The sequence below is a fragment of the Malaclemys terrapin genome, chromosome 15, assembly GCF_027887155.1.
Source record: "Malaclemys terrapin pileata isolate rMalTer1 chromosome 15, rMalTer1.hap1, whole genome shotgun sequence".
NCBI lineage: Eukaryota > Metazoa > Chordata > Testudines > Emydidae > Malaclemys > Malaclemys terrapin.
Window position 1 is genome coordinate 21,347,126 of NC_071519.1, and position 25,898 is coordinate 21,373,023.

The 25,898-nt window shown below is 45.4% G+C and overlaps 1 protein-coding gene across 4 annotated transcripts in view; it reads left to right on the forward strand.

The window, feature by feature from the left end:
• Window positions 1-25,898, forward strand: part of FLI1 (Fli-1 proto-oncogene, ETS transcription factor) — a 114,578-nt gene that overhangs the window by 59,343 nt on the left and 29,337 nt on the right. For all 4 annotated transcript variants that reach the window (XM_054005435.1, XM_054005436.1, XM_054005438.1 and 1 more), the window contains 3 exons: window positions 1,080-1,291; window positions 12,481-12,635; window positions 16,535-16,738. In XM_054005435.1, coding sequence (XP_053861410.1) covers window positions 1,080-1,291; window positions 12,481-12,635; window positions 16,535-16,738 — 571 coding nt within the window. The remainder of the gene's footprint in view (window positions 1-1,079; window positions 1,292-12,480; window positions 12,636-16,534; window positions 16,739-25,898) is intronic.

A 25,898-nucleotide genomic window follows, 5' to 3' on the forward strand; every position in this document is an offset into this window, starting at 1 on the left:
CACAGATGCATCTGCCTGAATCCCTCACACTAATCAGGGTTTGAGGTTGGCCAGGGCTGAATTCCCAAATCTTGCTGGGGAGATTTCTGGCAAAAATCTGACCAGTCCTGATGAGAGTATTTTCTAGGGGTATCTTCAATCCCCCAAGGGATTTGTACGATCAGTGGGCGAAGGAGGACTGTATGAAGATACAATCCTGGTTTGAAGTGGTTTCCATCATATACTGGGTTTACAGTTTGGGTCGATGACTCTCAGCATCCCAGCTGATCATGCTGGCGGTATTACCTCATTGTTTTCTTGTATTCCCCCACTCATATATATAACTCTTTGTTGTCTCTTGTCTTATACTTCGATAGTAAGCCACTTGGGGCAGGGACTGTCTTTTTGTTCTGTGTTTGTACAGTGTCTGGCGTAATGGATTCCTTGTCCAGGCTGGGGCTCTTATGTGCTACAGAAACACCAATTATAAACAGTAATAAGGACAACAACAGTAGAAGCCACTTGCAAAATTATTAGGGCAAATACTTCTTGATTTCAAGGGGACTTTAAGCACATGCTTAAAGTAAAGCACATGCTTAAGGGCCAAAAAGGCTTATCCATCTTTGCTAAGTGCTTTGAGATCTGCAGCTGGAAAAGTATTGGCTCATTAGCTTGTGCTATAGCAGCTTATGCTTTTAGCTCTGAATGTCCCCATTTCAACTGTCAGCCAAGCTAGCAGCCTTCACACATGCGCAGCTAACTTAGCTACATGAAGAGCATGCAGACCTTGTCAGATGCGCTTTGGATGAGGCAGGCAGTGAAGAGAGTACTGTACCCAGCTCCCTCAGTTAACTGTACCCAGTTAACCTCAGCTCCTGCCCTCCTCAGACACAGAGTAACCAGAAAAAGAACCCACCGGTTTTGCATAAGGGTTAATGGACCCCAAAGAATTGGATTCAATCTGCGATGCTGGCAGATGTCATTTTCAGGCAGGGCTTGGCAGCTGTGGGGCTCTCGCAGCTGCAGGCCAACTCAAAGGGAGAATGTGAGCGGAGTCGCTGGTTTAGTCATGACGCCAGGCTCTTGTTTCTTCTCTTCAGGAGGCCCTTTCGGTGGTGAGTGACGACCAGTCCCTCTTCGACTCCACGTACAGCGCTGCCGCTCACCTCCCCAAGGCGGACATGACGGCCTCAGGGAACCCCGACTACGGCCAGCCTCACAAAATCAACCCTTTACCTCCCCAGCAGGAGTGGATCAATCAGACGGTCCGGGTCAATGTCAAGAGGGAATATGATCATATGAATGGATCCAGGTAAGGAAGGGCGTGCATCTGCCCATCTGATATGTTCCTATATCAGGGAAACCTTGCTCACAAAAGTGATCTGCTATACGTTACCCATATACCTGTGTACATACAAACCCATCCCTTCACTTAGGGGCAGATCCTGGTCCCACTGGAATCAAAGGGAGTTTTGTCCTGGCCTTGAATGGGGTCAGGATATGGATGTTGCAATTTTGAAACTTGCATCGCCATAGCTATTGTCAGGGCTGGGATTTGAGTCCTCCAAGGACAGACCTTGTGCTGCAGGCACTGATGTAGACGGCACACTCCAGTGGCCTCCCAAGGGGCTCAGAGGCATTGAACAGTTGGTCATGCAATAGTAGGCCAGTACTGAATCCAGCTGTGCTGCTGGAGATAGTGTTGGCCAGGACCGGCTCCAGGCACCAGTGGAGGAGGCACATGCCTGGGGTGGCACGTGCTAAGGGGCAGCATTCCGTCCATTCTTGGGGCAGCACAGTCCTGACGGCTTTTTTTTTTTTTTGGCTTCGGCAGTTCGGGCGGTTGTCCGAGTAGCTTTTTTTGTTGTTGGTTTTTTTTTTGTTTGGGGTGGCAAAAATGGTAAAGACGGCCCAGGTGTTGGCAATACAGTAGGTAGCGCTCTCCCCTCTGTCTACACTCAATGTCTCAAGGGGCCATGCTGCGACTGGAGGTGCCGTCCTTCAGATAAGATTTAATACTGAGGTTCTGGTCGTAGGTGACTTTCCACCAGGTACAATGGAACAAAAGCCATAAATCCCGTGTCTTGCGGAATATCACAACATTGAAATCCCACCATTGAAAAAGAGAGCCTGGGCATTCGCCGTGCCCCATGATGATAATGATCAAGAAGTCACAGGAATGAAGTGCTGGCCGGGATGGTTATAGAGCTGTGTGGGCTAGCAACCATAAGTGCCCCTCCACCTTGCCCACACTCCAGCCAGTCCAGTCAGAGCTGGGTGGGAAGTGGTTTTCCCATCCCAGGAGAATTTTAGAGATATTTTGAAAAAATTTCCTGTCCCAAATTGGGACAAAACATTGAAATCTCGCAAAATGTTTACAAACTGAAAATCTGGGAGGGAAAAACCAATCAAATTGTGTCAATCAAAATGTTTCCTTTTGCTCATTTCAATTTAAAACCTTGGTTTCTAAGAAGAGCCTTACAATGAACTGCATTTGAAACAGGAAGCCCTGCAGCCTACCACTTTAAATCTCTGGGGAGAAGCAACGTAGTTAAAGATCTGGTACTGCAGTATATGTGGGGTTTGCCCTGTAAGTGTACAGAAGAGATATGTTTGCAGCGTTGTTGTAGCCATGTTGGTCCCAGGATATGAGAGAGACAAGATAGGTGAAATAATATCTTGTATTGGACCAACTTCTGTTGGTGGAAAGGACAAGGTTTCAAGATTCAGAGAGTTTTTCACCAGTCCTGAGGAAGAGCTCTGTGAAGCTCAAAATCTTGTCCCTTCCGCCAACAGAAGTTGGTCTAATACAAGATATTATTTCACCTGCCTTGCCTTTAGAGAAGATGGAGAATGGATATAAAAAATAATAGCTGTGTGTCATCGCTAATCTTTGTCCACGATCTGCTGAGGTTTGAGTTTGATCCCATGCTGGTTTGACCCTGGTATAATTCCATTGATATTGATGGCGGGGGGGGGAGAGGGGAAGGGAGGGTCATCCCACCAGTTTTGCACCAATGTTTATGAATACAGAATGGGGGCCCCAAGTGCAGAGTAGAAATAGAATAGCAGGTGTGTTCTGGGGAATCTCATCCTCCCAGAGAAATGAAAGCAATAGAATGGATCCGGCAAATGCAAGCAGGTTAGCATTATCTTACCACTGTAGCCTAAAATATAATTTATAATATACTGTTCCTCCTTTTGACTGGCCAAAAAATTTGGGGTCTAGTAGGTTGTCCCAGTTAGGAGGAGGAATTGGTAATAGTCAGGTATTTCTTTGATGCAGTGTACACCTATCAATCTCAATGAGGTTTTATCTCAACACATAACAAGATTCACACAGCTCATAACAAAACAGTGGCAGTGTGGAGAATGCAACTGGCATAAAAACATGTCTTCATGTGGGATGAAGATTTGTGCACTACGCTGGACAGAAGGTTTGACTGTTTTAGTTCACTGATTGATTCTGAGATGGCTTAGATGGTGACTTGGACTACATGACACACAGGGGCATAAGGAGGGGTGAGAACCCCTTTATACCTCTCCATGGGGTACCCAAATCTTAGGCATGGTGTCCCTCTTTACCACTGTATTTTTCTATGTGGCGCTTAGCAAAATTTTGGAGGCCCACTGAACAAATAAAAATATACTGCTACTGGGCTACATATAAGCTTAATATATGCACAACATTCACATATGTCTTATATCTGCTGCAAGCGTATGTGCTGTGTGGGTACACTATGCACAGATATACTCAGATAACATGTTTTGTGCATTTATATTGCATTTATCTGGGAATCAAACATTCTGGGTTTTATTTCTGACTCCTCCTTGCTTTGGGATCCCGCGATATGCTCCAATTTCCTTATCTGTAAAATAGGGACAATCCTACAGCCTTATTACGCCAGCTTGATTCATTAGTGACTATAAAGTGTTTTGATACGTGCAGAAAAGGCAACCAGAAGTGAAAAGTGTGGTTATTCACACAATAGGAGAAACAAGAGAAACTATTTTATACACGGGATTTGCTTCACTAGTTTCCCAGAAGCAGAAGCTCCTCGGGCTTCTCGAAAATTGGCCAACTACATCCCAATCTGAAGAAACAGAAAGGATTGTTTTGGGCGTCCCTAACTAAACCAATGCAAGAAGCACTGAGATCGAGGCTGAAACGGCTCCAAGCCTTGCCCTGATGATAACCTGTTAGCCTGAGAGCTCACATGCACCCAGGAGATTGGAGGCCCAATCCTCTACTAGATGGAAGATCCACATACCTCCTACTCACAGCTGAGATTTGCCCTGTCCCCCAGTCTCCATCACAGCTCATTGTCATGGCTTGCCATTCCAGTCGCCCCATTCCTCCGCCCATAAGCCGCCTGCCAAAACTGACACACCATCTGAGCAGTGAACGCCAGCCTCAATACAGATGAACTCGAACTGTGGACTGAATAATAAAACCTTCCTCCCACCCCTCTGTCGCTGTCTTTTTCTCTCTTGTTTTTCAAGTGCACCCTCTTACCAGGCTCCAGCTGCCTTGTTAAAGAGAGCAGCCTTTATTCTGTGCTTCACCTGTGCTTGACGCAATAGCATTTGCTGCTTGATGGGAGAATGGCTTGTATTCTCTAGGGAGTTATTAAGCTATATGATTCCTGACAGTGGAGGAAGCTGGATGGGGGTAAGTGACCATGTCCAGCTTTTCTTTTCTTTTCTTTTCTTTTCTTTTCTTTTCTTTTCTTTTCTTGTCTTTTCTTTTCTTTTCTTGTCTTTTCTTGTCTTTTCTTTTCTTAGCAGACTTTTCTTTTCTAACTAGAGACAGGCCCGACTGCTGAGGTTTAAGGAAATGAGTTGCAGGTTGGATGGGAACAGGGGTCTCTGAAGATCAGGGATCTATGGGAAGGGTGTCTGCATGTCTGTCTTCCTGATCTGTTCTCCCATCAGATATAATACAACCTCAGCCTGCAAACACCATTGCAAGTTGAACCAGCTTTTCAGTGCAAGTCATATCTTTCCAGTTCATTCCCAGTCAGGGGCTGGAGATGCTTCCTATACATTTGGCATCCATGTAATCGCATATATTGCACATTCAATCAGTGGCAGCTCAAGACCTATATTCTTGGCGAGACACTGGGCACTGCAGGATTTGGGAAATGGATTCTTTGGGAAAGTTTCAAGCTAAATTTTCAAATCTGGGTGCAATTTATGTAGCCACAAAATATGTGCTTGCCGTCGGAGATAGCTGGCAAGTCTCCACTGGCATAGTCATATTCTGCAGTGGTTAATATGTCTGAATGTGGAGCAGTTAAAGCCCAACATGGAAAATGTAACATTCTTCAGCCTCTTAGACCACCTTACACATCAGGGAGGGAGGATGAACTTGTGGTTAAAGCGTTGACTTGTCACTCAAGAAATGTGGGTTCCAGCTCTAGTTCTTCCACAGATTTAATACGTAAATCATTTAATTAGAACCGGTCAGAATTTTTTTGGTGAAACTAAAATGTTTCTCAGGTCCAGCACAGAATCTCACTGCGGTGGAGAGGAAGAAAGAGACCCAACCCCAAATAGTCATTAGCTAAGTGTTTAGGGTACTGGCATGGGAAATCCATATTCAAGTGCCTTCTCTGCCTGCTTCAGAGCTGGGATTTCAATCTGGGTCTCCCACACCCCATGCAAGTGCCCTACCTCTGGCTAGCCTGGAAAAAAATGTCTAAAGGTCTCTGTTTCATTCTGCTGCAGAATGAAAACAAGTTTGAAACCTTGATATTATTTTGCAAAACAGAATTCTTGTTCTCCAGCCAACCCTCCATTAAATCCCTCTGTGCATTGTTCTAACATGCCTTGTTCTAGAATCAGTTCCCCCCACCTGTAACTAGGGGAGACAATCTTTCTTTTCTCCCCCTCTTTGTCTCTTTGGTCTGTTTTGATTGTAAGCAAGTTGGGAAAGAGGTGATCTCTTCCTATGTATTTGTACAGCACAAAGGACCCCGATTTCAGTTGGGGCCTGTGGAAACTGCCAGAATACAAAAATACCCGGTTAATTTTTTTCCAAAATGTTGGAGTTTTTTTGACAAACGTATTCATTGAAATGTTGAATTTCAATGAAGGAAAACCAGGATGAGTGTTTTGCAGAAATTTTGCATGAAACATGCATCCTGTTTTTCAATCAGCTGCTCCAAATTTCAATGAAGAAGTTTGAAGTTCATTGAGAAAAAAAATGGGAGGATTTGATCACAAAAATTATCACCAAAAAATCCCAGTTTTTTAAACCAGCTCTAAATATAAATAATAACCCATAACACAAAAATCCCAAACCTCTGCTGTCTTTAGTGATTTATCATGAATTATATCACTGTAACCAAGATCAGAGGGTGGCCTTTCAAACATGTGAGTTCTGAATTTCATGACAATAGTATAAATTTAATCACATAAATAAAGTGGGGTAAAATGTCCAAGTGCTTGGTATGTGCATGTGTGTGGAGGAATTTAGCTGTGTAATTCCCACTGATGTTAATGAGTTTTGCTTGGCTAACAATCAAATCAATGCTTTGAAAACATCCCCTGAAATATTAAAATATCATTAAGGTTCAGGCAGCTCATTTTATGGCATAATAAATGTTGCCACAAAATTGTCTCTAAGTAAAACAAAAGGACTCCCTGAACTTATTACACTTTTCCTGTTTTCTCTTTGCTGAAGTGTATATGAATAGCATCGTTTCCCTTTAACTAGAATGTGAGCCATCTAGGGGAGCTCACTGTGTTCTGTTTTAGAAGCCTAGCAGAGCAGCTCTGTGTATATGTAACTCGTCCTTGCATGTTGGGTATGGTCAGTAAACACTGTTATTGGGACCCCATTGTGCCCATGTGGTTTCTTCATACTACTTTATTGTTGCTGTGTAAAAACGCGAAAGACACAACCCTGCACCATTTCTTTTCTATTGCCCATTTTCTATCTATCCTGATGCACCTTTTCCGCTGTTCCTCACACAATGTAGGCCATTTTCCAAAAGTGAGTCTCTTCTTAGGGTATTTCAGTCCATCATATAAACCAGAGATTGGCCTGAATTCTATCACTAGATCCAAATCACAAGGAACTTTGGATCTGAACTTGATAGGTTTGACCCATCAACCATCTGATCTGATGGATCAGAACCAGAGTATTGCTGGTATCTGCTCCCACTTCCCTTCTTCAACTATAGGGAAATTCAAATCTAATTCTAACTGTAAATGTTAGTGCTCAGACCAGCTCTAGTTTAAATGAGGATTTAAACACATAAGTTGCCTGTTTACAGAGTATGTTTGGGAGGGAGGGATAGCTCAGTGGTTTGAGCATTGGTTTGCTAAACCCAGGGTTGTGAGCTCAATCCTTGAGAGGGCCATTTAGGGATCTGGGGCAAAAATCTGTCTGGGGATTGGTCCTGCTTTGAGCAGGGGGTTGGACTAGATTACCTCCTGAGGTCCCTTCCAATCCTGATATTTTATGATTCTCTGGGGCTTTAGAGATTTGGATTTGATTCCCACCTGTGCCACAGACTCATTGCGGTGACTTTGGCCAAGTCACTTAATCATGGTATGACTCAGTTTTTGATCCTAGAAGGAGGATAATTCTTCTGTCCTGCTCAGGAGTGCTATGAGAATAAATATTCTTGAGGCTCTTGGATTTGGAGATTATATAACGAGATGTGCTCATTTGACTCGCTACATTCAGGATTAATACAATCTAAATGAGGGGCCTGTGTTTGAGAATTGGTTTGTGCTTTTCCTATCATTCTGTTTCTCGATAAGAATTGGGGGTTTGTCAATATTCATGCCCTTGTGTCTAACATCACTCTTCTTTCATCTCTGTACTCTCCCTCTCTCTCTGGTCCCTTCTTGTTCATCCTTTGCCCCTTCTCTATACATCTTCGTATTCTGATTATTGTATTTGCATTATTGTAGTGGCCAGATGCACCAATTATGATCCAGGCACTTTACAAACATAAAGAGGGTCTACAAGTCCAAGAGAGAATGAGAAGGGGGCAAGGAGAGTGTAATGTAGTGGGAAGATCCCCTTCAGATTCCAGACAGAACTTCTGAACAATTGGAGAAGAGACCATAATCCCAAACATTCCCTCCAGGGCAGGACTTGGGGAGCCCCAGTCAGTGATGTTTAAGAACATAAGAATGGCCATACTGGGTCAGACCAAAGGTCCATCAAGCCCAGTATCCTGTCTTCTGACAGTGGCCAAAGCCAGGTGCATCAGAGGGAATGAACAGAACAGGTAATCATCAAGTGATCCAAAGTGATATTTAGATGCCCATTCAGTGTGAAGGTGTTAGTTACATTAATACCAAGTCAGCACATCCATTTAAGGATGTCCCAGTAATCTGTGCCACTACAGGAGGGGAAGGAGAAGGAAAGATGAGTAACAGGGAGGAGAGGGGAGAAGAGACAAAAGGACATAGTGTGGGGAGAGGAATAAAAAAGAAGATGAAAGAAGTAGGAACAGGAGAGAAGGGAGAAGAGATAAGAGGGGAGAGGAAAGGAAGAGAAAAAAGTGGAAATCTCCTGCTGAGTGAGTTTCCAAAATCACTGGAATCCCTTATGTTGCTAATTCAAACTCAAGCTCAGGGTGATTCCTAGACAGAGGCCCTGGTACAGTGGTTGCTTTGTTTCCACATATCTGGAGCTCTGGGTGAGGTTGCACAGAGTAGTTCTTTGTCAATGCCAGGCTAGCTGCTTGTCTGCTTTGGCGAGGCCAACCTAACCCTTCCCAAAACACTGAGCTCCCGATGTCCTCTTGGAAGGAGCAGAAATCGAACATTGCTGTCGGGATGAAGGGTGTTGGGATCCGCACAGCCCCATGCTCTTTGGGTTCCCTCCTTCCATAGTGAGTGTCCATAAAAGAAATCCGACAAATGGGCCTCGCTCCACTGACCTCAGCAGACCGATGCTGAGCTACACCTGTTCATTCCGGATTGTGTAGCCACTGGAAAACTTGAAGCCCCGCACTCCGGGAATAACCAAGGAGCAACCCAGCGTCTGAAATAGAATCGCATAAACAATTCTGAATTATGAACACATTGATAAAAAAAATCTAAGTCTGCTCATGGGTAATTAATGAACGAAGGATGGGGCTGTGGTCGGTGAATAAACTATTCACTGTGAACGGCTCTCCCGCTTCTCTCCTGCACTGTAGTTGTTATTTTACTGCATTCCTCTTTGTATAGCCTGCAGCTACACCACCTTCTGCTGGGATCCTTTCAAATTCCCTGTCCTAGAAAAGGCCAGGCTGGGACTATACTTGGAGGGAGACCTTCACGGGAAATCCAGGTGTTGCAAATGCGATTTGGTTGGGGAGCGCTGGGGTCAATCATTGAGCTAATGTCCAGCCTGGTGTTCGGGGGTACTGTGCAGCAAGTGGTGATTAAAGTAAGGTCCTGCCCACTTATAATCATTAAAGCATTCATGGCATTTTTCTCAAAAGATGGGTTGTTTATATTCTCCTGCCAAATACCAGTTTGGGAAAATGCATAGCTTCTACCAACAATGCCCCCCAGTGCTGGACTTTTGGCTGGGGAAGAAGTCTGTGCTTGCCAGGTGCAAAATCATAATGAAAATGCTTTGGAGCCATCTTACAACATTGTCATCATTATTAATGGGTACACTGGTATACACACCATTGCCATGCATGGTATGTTGCAGAGAGACTAAAGAAACCCTCCCTTCTCTATGGAGCTTATAGCATAAGTAGGAGTGTTGGTTTACTCTATTAAAAAGCATCTGGGTGTGTTTATATCTAATGCGGATTGGATTCTGAGAGAGATATTCACAGGAGCAAATCTGGGAGAGAGAGATATGAACACACACATATGTATATGTTATTGCCCTATTATCTGCAAGAGAAAAGCTCAAGTCAGAGTAATGTTTTCCAAGGGAAATGCAGTACAGAACAGTGGGGTTTGGGTCAGTCCATAGGGATACTGGCCAACCAGACTGCACTGTGATGGATGCAGTGTAAGAAGTAAGGTAGATCCCAGGGGTGAAATCCTGACTCTGCTGAAATCAATGAGAGTCAGGATTTCACCTCCTCAAATCGGGGAGTGCAAAGATCTGGGGGTTTGGATCAGACCCATCAAATGGGCCATTAAAGTCTGAGCTGAAAGGTCCAGTTGCTGAGAGAAGTGGAACCCTCTCAACAACCATTGAAGCCGATGGGAGTGGAGGCTTCCAGGCAGCTCCTAGAGACCATCAGCGCTGTACAGGATTGAGTCCTAAAGCTCAAGCATGGATGCTGTTATTTCCCCTAGTCTCCTCCAAACAGGACCGTTCTTGCTCCCAGTACATGGAGCATTTAACACCTGACACCGAGCATTTCTGCAGCGAGTGGGAAGTGCTTGGACCCTCTGAAAAGCCTGACATCCCAGCAGTTGCTCAAACTCTGCTCCGGCTGCCATGGGACATTAAACCTTCAGCAGTTTGCTTCTCCGAAGGTGGATTTTGGTTCTCTGCCTGGAAAAACAGTAGGCGAAATAGTAAAACCTTAAACTCAAACATGTGTAAGTTATACATCTTATTTCCATTTTCAAGCCACATTCCCCCAGCAAGACATGAGGAAAAAATTACCATCTGCCTTAGACTCTCTCAGTGGAGTATTTATCTCCCAGCCACGATCACTGAACTTCAGTAATTCCCCCACCGTCTGTTAGATTCAGAAACAAACTCATTTACTGTTCTATATTGGAAAATCTTCCCAACTAGCTCCCAGGATGGGATGAATGCACTGGCATGTTCTTTACCCTGCAGTGAGTAGCTTTCTCCCAAAGCACTTCTTTGCTTGTTTCTTTGCACTATTGGCAAAGAGGCAGGGTGGTCATGTAGCTAAGGGCTGGTCTACACTGGGGCAGGGATCGATCTAAGATACACAACTTCAGCTACGTGAATAGCATAGCCGAAGTTGAAGTATCTTAGATCGATTTACCTCGGATTCTCACGGCACGGGATCGACGGCCGCAGCTCCCCCGTCGACTCCGTTACCGCCTCTCGCTCTGGTGGAGTTCCGGAGTCAATGGGGAGCACGTTCGGGGATCGATTTATCGCATCTAGACCAGACATGATAACTGGACGGGGATCCAGGTTCAACCCTTGCTTCAGCCACACACTGAAGCCCAGATTTCTAAAGGTATTTAAGCATTGCTGTGCTCAGCATTTCAAACCCTTGCTGATTTAGGAGCCTCCGTCTCATTCTCAATAGTGATTTAGGCAACCCTAAAAGTCATTGACGGTCAGAGGGATTTTGGCTCCAAAGTGCCTAAATTCTTTTTGAAAATGAGACTTATGTTCATAAATCAGGTAGGCACTGCAACCCTGAGCACCACAGAGCCTTAAATACCTTTAAAAATGTGGGCCTTAATCTCACTGTGCCTCAGTTCCCCATCTGTAAACTGATGGCAACTCCCTCTTCTCTATTTACATGGTGAACTTGTCAGCCAGGGACTGCCTTTTACTGCAGATATGTGGTGGCTGCTATCCCTGACACACCAAGAATTAAACTGGGGAATCTACAGTATGAGCTACTGCAGCGCTGTAATGGACAGATATCCTCTGCGGATCAGCACAGAAGGGGACCTGCAGCACCCATTCCCCAGTGGGTTACATGGACAGCACCTAGCACAATGAGGCCCGACACTGCAATAATATAAATGATCATTATCACATTTTTATTATCTTCCTGGGAGCATTCTGTAGCTCCATATTTCCAGTGTGGACATTCTGTGGCCTTTAATAACGAAATGGGGAGGGAGTGCTGTATTTCTTATTGTTTATATTGCAGTAGTGCTTACAGGTACTAGTCAAAGGTTAAAGCCTTGCGCTAGGTGCTGGACCGACACACAGTAAAAAAAACAGCCCCAAACCAACCAAACCAACAACAGTCAGTTCTTGTCTCCCACGAGTTGACCATCTAGGTTATGACACCGCACAACTGGTGGGTGAGACGAACCAATTGGAGGCTTCTAACACCAGGTCACATCTGGTCTATTGCAGAGGCTAATGCGATATCAAGCAATGCAGGCTGTCTCCAGTAGGGGTAATGCAATATGGCATTGGCTGGAGATCACTGATTCACATGAAGGGAGGAGGGGAAGACTTTCATAGGGAGGCAGCGTGGCCAGTGGCTAGAGGACTGGGAGTCCGGGCTATTGGGATCGCAACTTTGCCACTGACTTATTATGCGATCTTGAGCAAGGCACTTGGAGCTTGATTTTTCAAAGGTGCTAAGCATCTGCAGTTGCCACTGACGTCAGCTGGAATTTGGGGTGCTCACCTGTGTGCATGAGTTTATCCTTCTGTTTAATAGATTAATAGAGTAATAATTAACATGCTCCTCCTGTGAGGTTTCTGGTGTGTAGATTACCTGGGACTGTCACATGACAGGCGATACAGAAGTACCCTCTAGACACTCCCCCTGTTTCTGACCTACAACTGGCTCTCCTTCTACTCCACCCTAACCCTAACCTTTCCCGTTTCAGGGAGTCGCCGGTAGACTGCAGCGTTAACAAATGCAGCAAACTGGTGGGTGCGGGGACGGAGTCCAACCCGATGAGTTACAGCACCTACATGGATGAAAAGAATGGCCCTCCCCCAAACATGACCACCAATGAGAGGAGAGTCATCGTCCCAGCAGGTACCATCAGCATCACAATATTTGTGTTCTAAATTCTTTCTGCCACTGTCCATCTTTGATTTGACAGGGAGGGTGGGGGAGAGTTATCTGTTCTCTGCTGAGTTCTCTGTATTAATAGCCATATAAAGCTAAGCAAAAATCAGGCTTTCCATCCTGTGAGGAACTCCAGTATTTTGTTTCTGTGTCTTTAACCAATGTGATTCCCACGATGCACCACACAGCTTAGTCAGAGGGGAAACTATGGTGCATCATGGGTGATGTAGTCTGGCCAGGGTGCCCAGCTCATAAAATTGAATGGGGACCTGAAATACTGATCTAAATGTCCCATGAGGCTCCATAGCACCATAGGCAGATACACTTTATTGTAGAGCTGAATAAAAATGAAATCGTTTGCTTTGATATTTCCAATGAAAAATCAGAAAATTTCAGTATTTTTCTATCAAAAAACTATTTTGTTGGAAAATTCCCAAGCAGCTGTATGGCCTTATACAATATCTAACCGTACCTATCCAAATGTAACAGGGCACATGAAATCCATTCAGATGATCAGGGATTTGGGAATCACTGCTGTGGGGAACGTGCAGAATTTACGCTTGGAAGGTGAGGGCGTCTTTCCCCTATAAAGTTTGGAAACTCTCTGTGTATAAGCACTTTAGCATAGGAACTTCCCTATGAAGGAAACTGTATGAGCGAAGTTCTCACCCCATTGACGTCACTGGCAAAACTTCCATTGACTTCAGTGGGACCAGGATTCCCCCTATGTTCTGAAGGATGCAGCTAATGAACTATTCATAGATTCCAAGGCGAAAAAGGACCATTGTGATCATCTAGTCTGACCTCCTGTGTAACACAAGCCACAGGACTTCTCTGAGTTAGTTGCTGTTTGAACCAGAGAAAATCCAATCTTAATTTTAAAATGGCCTGTGATGGAGAATCCATCACAATCTTTAGTCAATTGTTCCAATGGTTAATTATCCTCACTGATAAAAAAAATTGCATCTTGTTTCTAGTCTGAATTTGTCTAGCTTCAATTTCCAGCCTCTGGATCTTGTTATACCTTTTCCTGCTAGTCTGAAGAGCCTATTATCAATTTTTTGTTCCCCATGCATGTACTGATAAACAGTGATCAAGTCATCCCTTAACCTTCTCTTTGTTAAGCTAAACAGATTGAGCTACTGGAGTCTATCACTGTAAGGCATGTTCCCCAATTCTTTACGCATTCTCGTGGCTCTTCTCGGAACTCTCTCCAATTTATCGGCAGAAAGAGGTGTATTTGTCGAATTTAGCTCTGGTTTCAGTTCATGAACTGATCGTGAACAGATGACAATTCCAATGCATTTGTTTACCATTTGGAATAAGGACAAGATGTTTGAACTGAATGCAGTAAGAGAGGGGAAGCCAATAAAAGATTGACCCCTGTACTCAAGGTCCCGTTTAAGCCCAGTTAAGGCCCCTGCATGGGGTGAATTTTACCCTCAGAAAGGCGAATGACCTAAGTAGAATGATGGAAAGGGACATGTTTTCAGCATCAACATTGACTGGAGGGCAGAGAAGGCTGTAGTAGCTGAGAAGGGAGAATTATAGAGCCCATCACCATGCTATTTGTGCATTACATAAAGGTGAACAAAGGCCTTAGCAGTGAGGATGAAATGGAAAGGAAGGATTTTAGAAGCATTAGAGGAAGAGGTAGTTTAATGTCGTCTCCTCCTTTGGGAAGGACAGTGAAAGTGGGGATTTGTCACTTTCAGGCCTCCACAAATCAAAACCAAGAGACCCTTGGGAAAACAGCAGGCCTTTGTCAATCAGGAATAAACTAGATGGCTAGTTAATCATTGGCTCAGATCTCCATTTGGAAAAGACTTGGCCCAATTCATCCAAGAAGTGCATTTGGAAGCGCTTAGTACAATCCGGAGTTAATATTTATAGCGCACTGTAGTGGAGAGAGGCAAGAATACTATTACCTAAGAGCTGACACAGCAATGATAGTAAACTCTAGCTAATGTGCTATGAAGGCAGTTTTTCAGGGACTTTTTGACATTAAAGTTTGATGTGTTTAATAGGGACAGAAAGACCAGAATGGGTGATGTATGACCCAAAGGAACTCTCCAGAATCTTCTCCCAACATTGTTAATGAACATGCCTGAGATTTAGAAAAATGTTTCAGGGATTCTGTCAGGTCAACCTGGGCCCTAAATGTTGGGATCTTACAAAACTAACTAACTAAACATTCCCCTTCAATATTTACAACCGAAAGGCCAACTTTCTCCAGAACTTGAAAGTGAAATGGCAAGAAACTGGATGGAAACAGAAGTGCAGCTGATCAGGGTATTTTCATTGCCTAAACTCAGAGGAAATGCAAAAAGTAAATTAACAGTGAAGGATAGTAACTTATATGGTTAAAATTCAATTTTAAAAAGCTCAGGTGCTATTAGGAAGTAGGTAAGTAAATCTCACTATGTATTTTTAGTATTTTCTGGAGTGATTTTCCATTGCCATTTCACTCTGGTATGAAGCAGCCCTGAAACCCAGCAGATGCAGCCACTAGATGATGCCCTCTGTATACAGAGATGCTTGGGTGGCATGGGCTGCCAGCCAATCCCATCCCCCAAGCTATGCTAAACACCCAGTCATGATTTGTGCCCCACATCTCTGGATATTCTAGTGTGAAGGGACCAGAAATTGAAGTAGCAGGAAACTGTGATGCTGGATACTTCCAGTCTCATCAAAAACAGGAATTGCCAGCTGAGACATGGTCATGCAATCAAGTTCTAGTCTATAGCCTAACTCTGCCAAAGTTCTTGAGTATTTGAATAGAGTCCCTCATAGAGAGAGGTGCCAGATGTAAAGACAGGCCCAGATCCAAAATTCCAGGGTGATAGGACCCAGAGTCTGGGCACAGACCACTCCCTAAATTCAAGTAATTTTGCAAGAGAACCTAATTTGTGGCTCAAATTTCCAGATGAGGGAACATGAGAAAAACAGCACAGGAAGGATCTGACAGTGGAGATAGGCTCTGAAAATGATTCTGTATAAACGGTATCAAGACTTGGCATACTTAATTCTCTCTGGGACTTTCTGATCCAACCCATCATCTTAAAACTCAAAGGATGATTTCCATTTGTAACTGCCGGTGCAGCGAACTCTCAACATGGGTGCTGACACCTCCAGCTGAATGCCATCCATCTCTTCCATCGTTGCCGTTAATAACAATTCTGCAACTGGACCTTCGTTGACAATTGACAACGATGCACGAGACAGTATAGAATCCAGCTCACCCTCCAATAGCTATGTCGCTTTTGCAAGGCTAATGGGGTTGAAAACTTGTGTTTGTCAGCTGAGTCAGCAAACGTGACTCAGAGATACATGGTTAACAGAGCTGTTAAGGCCAAGAATTTTTTAGACTCCCTTTGCTGACCATAATAACCACCCTTCTCAAAGTTTAAAAGGCCATCTGTTAGGAGTTTGTAATGCACTCAGGACAGGCTGGGTGACTTCCATATCCCTGCTATAGCGGTGCAGCTTAAAGGCACCTAACAGTGTGACAAGTACATCTCTTCAAAGGGATGAGCTTTTTATTCAAAGAGGTGAGTCATACATCAGCTATTACAAAGGTGGCCGGGGAGATAGTGCATCTGAGTGCAAACCAAGTGAGTTGGATGCTACTCCTGGCTCTGCTATTGATTCATTATCTCACTAGGGGTGAGTCCCTTGCTGCCCTGTACCTCAATTTCCCCATGTGTAAACCAGAGTTAATTATACTTTCCCACCTTTGAGATGTGTAGATGAAATGTGCTCTATTACTAATATTATTAATGGGCTAACTGACTGATAGCATGACATTCCTGTGACAGGCTGTCCCTTTGGGCCTGGTATTTACCAGCTGTCTCTTCTTCTGCCAGATCCCACCTTGTGGACCCAGGAACACGTGCGCCAGTGGCTGGAGTGGGCTATAAAGGAGTATGGATTAATGGAGATTGACACATCCCTCTTCCAGAACATGGACGGAAAGGAACTGTGCAAAATGAACAAAGAAGATTTCCTCCGAGCCACCTCCCTTTACAACACAGAAGTTCTGTTGTCTCACCTCAGTTACCTCAGGGAAAGTAAGTACCACTCTGATGCTGGTGCAATGTTTACTTGCAGGGGGGTGAGGGGGAGGGAAACAGGCTGTGGTGAGTTTTGAACATCTCACGCTGCACTTGGATGATAAACAGAGGGGAAGAGGAAGAGAGAGGAGAAAGGGAAAGAGAGAGAGAGAGGAAGAGGAGGAACAAAAGGGAGTGAAAGGCAAATCAAAACTCACCTCATGAAATATTGTTTGACGCCAACCAAAATTAGCCTGTGAAATCCTCTGCCTCAAGGTATCATTGAGGGGAAGAACTTAGTAGGAGTCAACAAAGACCTGCATATTTATATAGATAATAGGAACATCCATGGCTATATGGTTAAAAAAAATACAGACTCTCTTCAGTGACTAAGCCAACTACTAAGTGATGGAGTTATGGGGAGATTATTCCATAATTTTCCATTTTGGAGTTCTTGCACTTTCCTCCAAAGAAACTGGGGTGCACCACCATCAGAGCCAGGATATTGAACGGCTCTGAGCCAGGATGGCAAGTCCTGTGTTCCTCTGGATCCGGCGGGGAATTTGTTGAAGGAGGAGAAAATATGAGAGAGACATTCACTGACTATGGATGCTCAAAAGCCAGCATGGTGTGAATAACCTTGTGTTCAAAGGTAGCAGGATTTTGTTAAACCTCTTTGGTCCTGTCCCCCACAGCACCGCCCTACCCTGGGAGGGCCTGCTCTTCTTTTAATAGCCCATTTTGCTTTAGTAAGCTCCTGCAGTGGGCTTCCAAACAGGGATATTGAATAGCCTCATGGACTACTCTTTGAAAGGAGCTATAGCATTACCCCGTGAGGGAGGGTGATCCAGTGTTGAGCCCAGTAGTTTGGGACTTGGGAGACCTTGGTTCAAGTCCCTCCTCTGCCACAGATTTCTCATAGGATCCTAGGCAAATCCCTTAGCACTCTCTGCTTGTAAAATAGGGATAATAACACTTCCCTTTGTAAGGCTGTTAGACCCCAGTTGTTGGCGGGTGGGATCAAACCTGGGACCTCTGAAGCTAAATGCATGAGCTAAAAGCCATGTGGCTGTTAGCTAAGGCAGTAGAGCAGACTCACTAATCTGTTTCTAAGGGTACATCTACACTACAGGGGGGAGTCGATTTAAGATACGCAAATTCAGCTACGTGAATAGCGTAGCTGAATTCAACGTATCGCAGCCGACTTACCCCGCTGTGAGGACGGCGGCAAAATCAACTTCTGCAGCTTCCTGTCGACGGCGCTTACTCCCACCTCCGCTGGTGGAGTAAGAGCGTCGATTCGGGGATCGATTGTCGCGTCCCCACGGGACGCGATAAATCGATCCCCGAGAGGTCGATTTCTACCCGCCGATTCAGGCGGGTAGTGTAGACCTAGCCTAAGTGGCCTTAGGGCCACTTGATGGGACAGAGCACCAAACCTAGGAGATGTGTGGGTTACACCTGCATCCTGGAAGTGTCGTGAGGATAAATACACTGTGAGGAGCTCAGATGTGATGATAAGAGAAGCTTTATAAGTAGATAGATCCTACATGACTCCAGCTCATCCATTTTCTTTTCTATCCACTGCATTTGCATTCCTTTTTTCTGCCCCTGACTTCATCCTTCCGGGGCTCAGAGGGTTATGACTTCAAGTGGAACAGTTTTCATGGGGTTGTAAAAACTGAGGTGGAAAACTGATCAGGAACAGTGTGCTGCACAGCAAGGTGTGGGAGACCAACAAGTGTGTATTTTCTTACAAACTGATGGTGTATAACTCTTATAATCTACAAAGAGCTGGAGATGTCTCCCGTCTGGCCAGTGCAGCAACACAGTTAGGCAATGCAGTCAGATATGTAGGATGGAATTTTCAAAAGCATTTGGCATTGGTCTAACTCTGCTCCCATAACAATGGGAGTTTTACCGCTGACGGGAGAGGAGCACAGTTAAACCAGTGCAAACCCCACCCATATTTTGTAAGAGGAGCTAAGATGAGCTGAATGAATAATTTACAACAAATAACTGAACTGATGGATTTGAACTCGCCAGCACCCCCACCGCCCGTAGCTGGATGATCACAAAATAATCAGATTTATCCCAAATTGTTTGCAAATTTTTTCAGGATATGGTTGTTGGTCCACATAACATTCCAAGGGTGAATGTCACAAATGAATATACAAATCACTCTGACACTTACATAACAAATTTGCACCTATTTAACTAAAGGGAGTGATTTTTCCATGTGCTCCCCCATCTGTCTGTATCCATCTGTTGTCTCATGTTTTATACTTCGATTGTAATCTCCTGGGGGCAGGGACTGTCTTTTTGTTCTGTGTTTGTACAGCGCCTAGCACAATGGTGTGCTGGTCCATGGCTAGGGCTCCTTGCCGCTAGGAAAATAGAAAAATGATGATTTAAAACCGATTTGACTGAAATTGGCCCCACTTCTGGATGTAGACAAGGCCTGACTCAAGGGAGCAGTGCGAATTGCACATTTTGCAAGCAGATAAATGATTTTCAATTCTGGTCGGGTGACTATTTGCATGAAACGTTCCCTTTTTTTTGAGCATTGGGAAAGCTTGAGCCTTCGCAGGAAGTGACCGTGAAAAAGTCATGCATGCTTCTAAATCACCAATTGTTGCTGAGTTTGAGCAGATAAATAGGAAAAAATCTTTCCTCTATTTCCCCAGCTCCAATCAGGAACCCTCTCCCACCTCTATCCATAGGTAAAGGGCACGCATAGGAGATGGGCCAGTGGAAAGCTGTGGACATCTTTTCCATGCTCTTTTGCTGTTTACAGGCTATGTTGGGCCAAGTTAAGCCCTGTATAAATAGGTGCAACTCTCAATTATTTTAGCAGGAGTTGCAGTCTTTTTACACCAAAGCTATAGTGTAAAACAATAGTTGTGTGTATAGAACTGCAGTACCAGAAGTGTGTGCATCTAACAGACCTTCCTTAGTTTGGGGTTTGAACCCAAAATTTGGGCCAAATTCTGAGAGGTTTCCAAGCTTTCTGGAGAGACTGGCTGAATCAGGGCTTGTGGGTTGAAAGCACACGTTTCATTACTGCCACCTGCTCTGTGGATAAATAGAAGATTCCATTCCCCAGAGATAGCAGCCTGGCACCTTGCAAGGGCATGAAGTTAACTTTATAATAAATATACTTGTCCCATCCTTGGTACATAGCGGCTCTTTGGGTCTAAGAAGATTGCAGGTGATAGATAGATAGTTAGGTGTGTGTGCACACACACACCCTTACAGTTGTGTGTACCCTTTACATATATATATATATGCAATCTCCGTAGACCCAAAGAGCCACTATGCAGCAAGGATGGGACAGGTATTAGACTGCAGAACAGTGTCTTTGACATTCTGTCAAAGTGTCTTGCTGTCTCATTACAACCGAAACAGAAGACACTTTTATCAAGAGAAGCTGCTTCAATCAGTACTAAGAAGCAGCTGCCCTTAATGATTTTGAAAATAAAATAAAAAGAATAGGCTATTCTAACTATTCTATTATGACATGATAGCCGTAGTGATGTGTATTATGAAATCCCCAGACCCAAACACCCCAAACTAGGGAAGAGTTGGATCCATCTCTGAGCTGCACAGTTAGCACCTATTTCTGTAATGGACTGAGCCATGTGATGCCCTCCTATTACAGGCATGCTACGCGAGAGAGTGAAAATAATATAAACGGGGGGATCCCACATACACTAAAATTCCAGACAACATTTTGGAATTCCAAAACAAACATTTTTTGAGACTGACGTTTTTAGGAAATCCTGCTTCAAAGGCAATTTAAAAAATATTTGTTTTCGTTCCAGTTGGGGACAAAACCAAATGGTCAATTCCAACCTCTACGACTAAATTTCCCATTTAGCATTGGGCAAATCACTTCATCGCTCTGGGCCTCAGTTTTCCCAACTGTAAAATGGAGATAAGACCTTTCTGCCTCCTTTGGTCTGTCTTGTCTATTTAAATGGCAGTCACGTTGGGGCTGTCTGTCTCTCATTAGGTGTTTTTATAGTGCCTACCACAATGGGGCCATGACCTCTGCTGCAGCCTTTAAGGCACTAACCATAATACAAATGAATAACAATCATAAAATATAATGTCCCAGCAGAAGAATAGACTAGATGAGCTCATCCCAATTAAACCAGTGCAAAGCTGAGTGACTCCATTGGAGACAGAGTAGTCAGTAACTCCAGATTTACACAGGTATAACTCAGAGTAGACTCTAGCCCCAAGACTCCAGTCCATCTCTGGCTTTTGCACTCATACATTTTACCCAGTTCAGACCCATTGGCTTCTTTAGCCTTAGTTGGGCGGCTCTGCCAAACCCATGCAAGCATTGACCTTAAAGCAAGCTCCTGTGTGAGCGTAGGTCAGGCAGCCTTCTGAAGAGAATTCCTTTCCACGCAGCAGTTCCTCTGTCTGTCTAATGACAGTCTGGTTTCTGGATTGCTGGGTAACTCCCTGGTGGAGTAATGCCTTCGAAGGGAGTTTATTGTTTTTCCAGACTGATTTCCAGCGGATGTTTAGTGCTGAGCCTCTGAGCTCAGTGCCATGGGGAGATGGTCTTTTATTTTCCTTTTGTGGCCTTGTTTGTTTCGAAGACATCCAGCTGCATTACTGGGGGGGAGGGCAGAGGATACATGGTGGCAACAAAGTACAGGAGACTCCTGAGGAGTTGGAAGTCTATAGGCTAAAATATATCCCCCATTTGTGGGTGAAGGGGGTTATCTATTTATCACATTTACATGGCTCCCATCACCGTAGTATCTGACCCCTCACAATCTTTACTGCATTTATCCTCAGAACACTCTTGTGAGGCAGGGCAGTTTTATTATCCCCATTTTACAGATAGGACACTGAGGCACAGAGAAACTAAGTGACTTGCCCAAGGTCACACAGGAAGTCTTTGGTGAAGCAGGAAATTGAACCCAGGCCTAGGTTGTGCCCTAACCACTGGACCATCCTGCCTCTCTACAGAGTTTCATAGTTATCTCCCTCTTCCCCTCTCCCCCCACTCCTCCCCCAGTGATCCCGGCAGAAATGAGCCACTGCTCCTAAGCCAAGTCCAACAGGCGAGTTTTGTCCAATCTGTCTCATCTACGGTGTCCCTCCTCGGAGGGCACTGAAGTTGGTTTGTAGTGACGGGGGACCCCAAGGTTTAGGTGTTCTGTTCAGAGAGGCAGTCAAAGCTAATCCGAAATCTCTGAACATCTTTGGCAGAAATGGGCTGAGCCCTTTGTCATAAGCTTCCTGGCAAGGTTTCCATTGGTTCCTGTTCCCCTCTGGCTTGATGCAGCGTGGTATGTTGGCACTGCTGCTCCCAGTCCTGGACCGAACCAGAAAGCACCAAGGGGAGCAAAAAAAAGAAGGAAAAATCAATCGGTAACATTCATCAGACTTCAACGAAGGCTCCGTTTGGGCCTGGCATGAAGGTTCCAATCAACTCTTAAGACAAGCTGGCCTGAACTAACCCAGATCCCAACACCCCCAAACTTGGGGAGAGTTTGGATCCTAAAATGGACGGAACCAAACCCTTGTATCCAAACACCCCCAGATCTCTAGGAACTAACATACCCAGTTCCCAGCTTTGCAGCATAGGCCCATCTCCAGTTATTATGACGGAACTGGCTCGTCTTTTCCTATTTGTCTGAGCCTACCCAAACTTTCACTGCTTTTCCCAGGGCATACACCATTCGTTCCCCCGTAGAGATACTCTTTCCTTAAGCTTGCCTTGCAGCCTCTTGACTGGAAAGATAAAGTTTAGGCCAAACCTATCACCATCCCCAACCCTTTCCCACTCCCCATTCCCCCCCCTTCAGTCTCCAGCCTGGACTGACCACTGTGCTGGTATCTTTCTCAAACACAGTCTGCTTGGTGAAGCCTCAATACTCAGCCAGCCAGCTGTGGGAAGCAAGATTTGGATGTCTTTGTGATATGTTTGGGATGAACTTCAAACGAACGGTCGCCTCCCATCCTTTCCTTCTGCAGTCACTGGGGCAGGTCATGTGTGGTGTGTGCAAAAGAAAAGAGGCTGGAAAAAACAACAACAATCAGACTGGATTTAGGGGTAGTAGCAGAGGAGAAGTTTGTGGTTTTGACCCCATATTGAGGCCAAACAAAACTCCTGCTCCAAAGACAGTAGAACCCTGATCCTCCCGAGCGATCTGGAGACACCCAGAACCTTCGTAAAATCAGGGGGTTGCATCATTAGGGGAATGGGTACAACCCACTCTTGGGTGGGGGGATGCAAAGGCATTTCAGGTTCAGTCGTGTTTGAGCCAGGCTGCTCCAGCGGCTGCGACTCAGCAGAATTTTCTGCCCTTTAAGCAGGGATGGATTTGTGGATAAAAATCTCTCTCTCATACTCTCTCCATCTCCTCTTATGAAAAGAATACAGCTGTAAACCCACCCCTCCCACACACACCAAACGCTATGCAGTTCCTCCTGCACGACGGAGCATTTGAGGACAACCGCTGTAATACCCTACGCCTTCATTGCTAAGGCTCTGTCTTGGGGGCAAACCCTGATGTCTTTACACAGTAGCAATTCTGCCCAAACTCCCGTTGACTTGGGTAGGTGCTGACAAGGGTGAAAACGGAGCTCTCAGTCACAGTGTGAGTTTTGCTCAAGGATGAATGAAGTCAGGGCTGCGGGGGCTGGCCCTTTCTCTCTCCATCTGCCTCTCTCTGTCCAGGTCTCTGTGTCACTGGCTTGCTCTCTCTTTCTTCCTCCTTCATCTAAACCCCTAATAGGAACCACATTTCCTTTTCTGTGGCATTCCCACCAGAAACCTCAGACCGTTGGGCAAAGGTGAGAACTTTTAGCAATTAAACTGAGGGAGGTTCCTTCCCTTCCAGCAGTTCAGCCTGCATTTTTGAGCATCAAGTAACTGTAGGTTGCTCTTACAAGCTCACTCAGTTCTATTCCCTCCCCGCCCACCTCCTCTGCTCCGCCAGTCTGCTCGACCAGGCATTTGCAGCCTGTTTAGTCATAGAAAGCTGTGTTTCTGAATCGGCCAGCACTTCCCCGTCTGGCTGAGGCAAGCCGTGTGGTGTTTTGCAGTCAGGATCTAGTTTAAATAAGCCTGCAAATGAAAGAGGGGTGGAGATGTCGGGCCGGTCCCTCCTGAGTGTTATGAAACAAATACTTGAACCACAAACCAACTCATATGAATATGAACAAAGTGGCCAAAGCAATTGCATGCCTTCAACAGTAGCAAGAGGACATCGGTCTAATTTCTCTTGGTATATATACTACACCCTCCATTGTGGCATCTGGACACCACATAGGAGACGCCCGGTACCAAGCTGCTTCCTTCCCCTTCCCCCACTTGTCCCAACTTGCCAAATTGTCCATCCACCACTCTTTAAAAGTTCCACTGTGCTATGCTTCATCCATCAGCTCAGGGTGGAGGGGACTACGTTTTACAGCTACCCCAAGGCTGCCTTTCAACACCTCCACACTGCATTCAGACGCTGGCTTGCACAAGGCTATAGTTTGGTTTGTGTTTGAGGTGCCGGGAATGCAGTGCTCATCTGGGCCAGCGTCGCTGGTGCTGCTGGTGTTTGGAGCCTACATCCTACCTAGCAGGAAGGCAAGACTCGCGACAAATGCCAGGGGGTAATGCTGGCAAGGGTCTGGCCAGGAGCGCCGCCAGCTTTTTTGCCGCCCTAGACGGCGGAAGGTTCCGCCCCCAAAATACTGACGACGACCGGGGCGGCCAAAGATCCGGCCGCCGCAGTCGCCGCCCCCCAAATGTTAGCGCCCTAGGTGACCGCCTAGGTCACCTAATGGGTTGTGCCGGCCCTGGGTCTGGCTGGTGTGAGTAGGAGGGAGGGAGGTGCTGCTTATACAGGGCTCAGTATTTAGACCCTGCTCAATCAGTGATAGAGAGGTGCACACCGATCCCAGACCCCTGCCAGAGTGTTTGCCACTCTCCAGGTACAGCCAAGTTCTAAATACATAGGACCAGGTCTCCCAGAATAAGGGGGTTCAAATCATTCATGAGCAGTGGAGAGGGTCGCCGTGGTCACAGCTGGTCCATCCACAGCAGGGCAGGATTGCTCCCTGCACTAGGTCACGTCATCAGCCCTCAGTGAGAGAGGTCCCAGTCCCATTAAGAATGTGGCCCCCCCCACACGCATACCCTCCTGAGTGGAGGCTCCTTCAGAGAGTTGCATTGAAAAGTCACCCCAGAAGCACATGATGGGTAAATACCTGTAACAAGACGACCGTGAAATGCATATTACACGCCTGCCTTCAAGCGCTCCCACTGTGTCCATAGGAGTTCACGGGGGAGGGATCAGTGCTTAATTTGTGCCAGAACTAGCCAGGGCTGAGCGCTGGCACCTCTAGGTGTGGCAGTTCATAGCCCTGGTACCTCTGGGCTTGCCACATCAGTATGAATGTAAAAAACTTGCTTTAGTTTCGGCACCTCTTTCATTACAAATGAAGCACTGGATGGGAAAGAGGGCCAATCCCCACCGGGGAGCCCCACATGTAGCCAACTTAAAGCATAAATCCTTCCCTCTGTGACGTGTTCTTTACCGTGGTACTTAATGCACTTCTATCTCAAATACATTTGCTTAGAGAAGGGACTGAGCAAAAAACCTGGGATCTGCACCAAAAACCCAGATCCAAACCCCTTGGAACACTGGGACCCAGATGTGCACCCTGGAAACGTTCAGATCCCACCTTCACAGCTCATGTCCATCTCCAATCTCGATGTGTGAAACAAGAAATGTTTCACAGCCAGAGATGGGGGCAATCTGGTTTGGATAAAATAAGAGCTCCCTCCCCCTCCTTTATGACTATAGTAGCTTCTAGAGGCGTTGTTGGCCTAAGTGCTGTACAACCACATCTCTAATAATACCTAACTCTTAGATAGCACTTTTTAATCGATGGATGAGGAAACTGAGGCATAGAGCAATGAAGCAAAGTGACTTAGCCAAGCTCATCCTGCATGCCTCTGGCAAAGCTGGGGCTAGAACCCCAGTATTTTGCAACACCACCTCCCGCACAGTAAGCCAATGTGACATTTGCAGGGGCATCAGTTTCAGGGCTGTTTTTCGTGTTTCTGCTGGAGGGAAGTGGGAGTCAAGAGCAGGACACGGAACAGGCATTCAGGACACCACCTGACACTGACTTGCTTTGTGACCTTGGG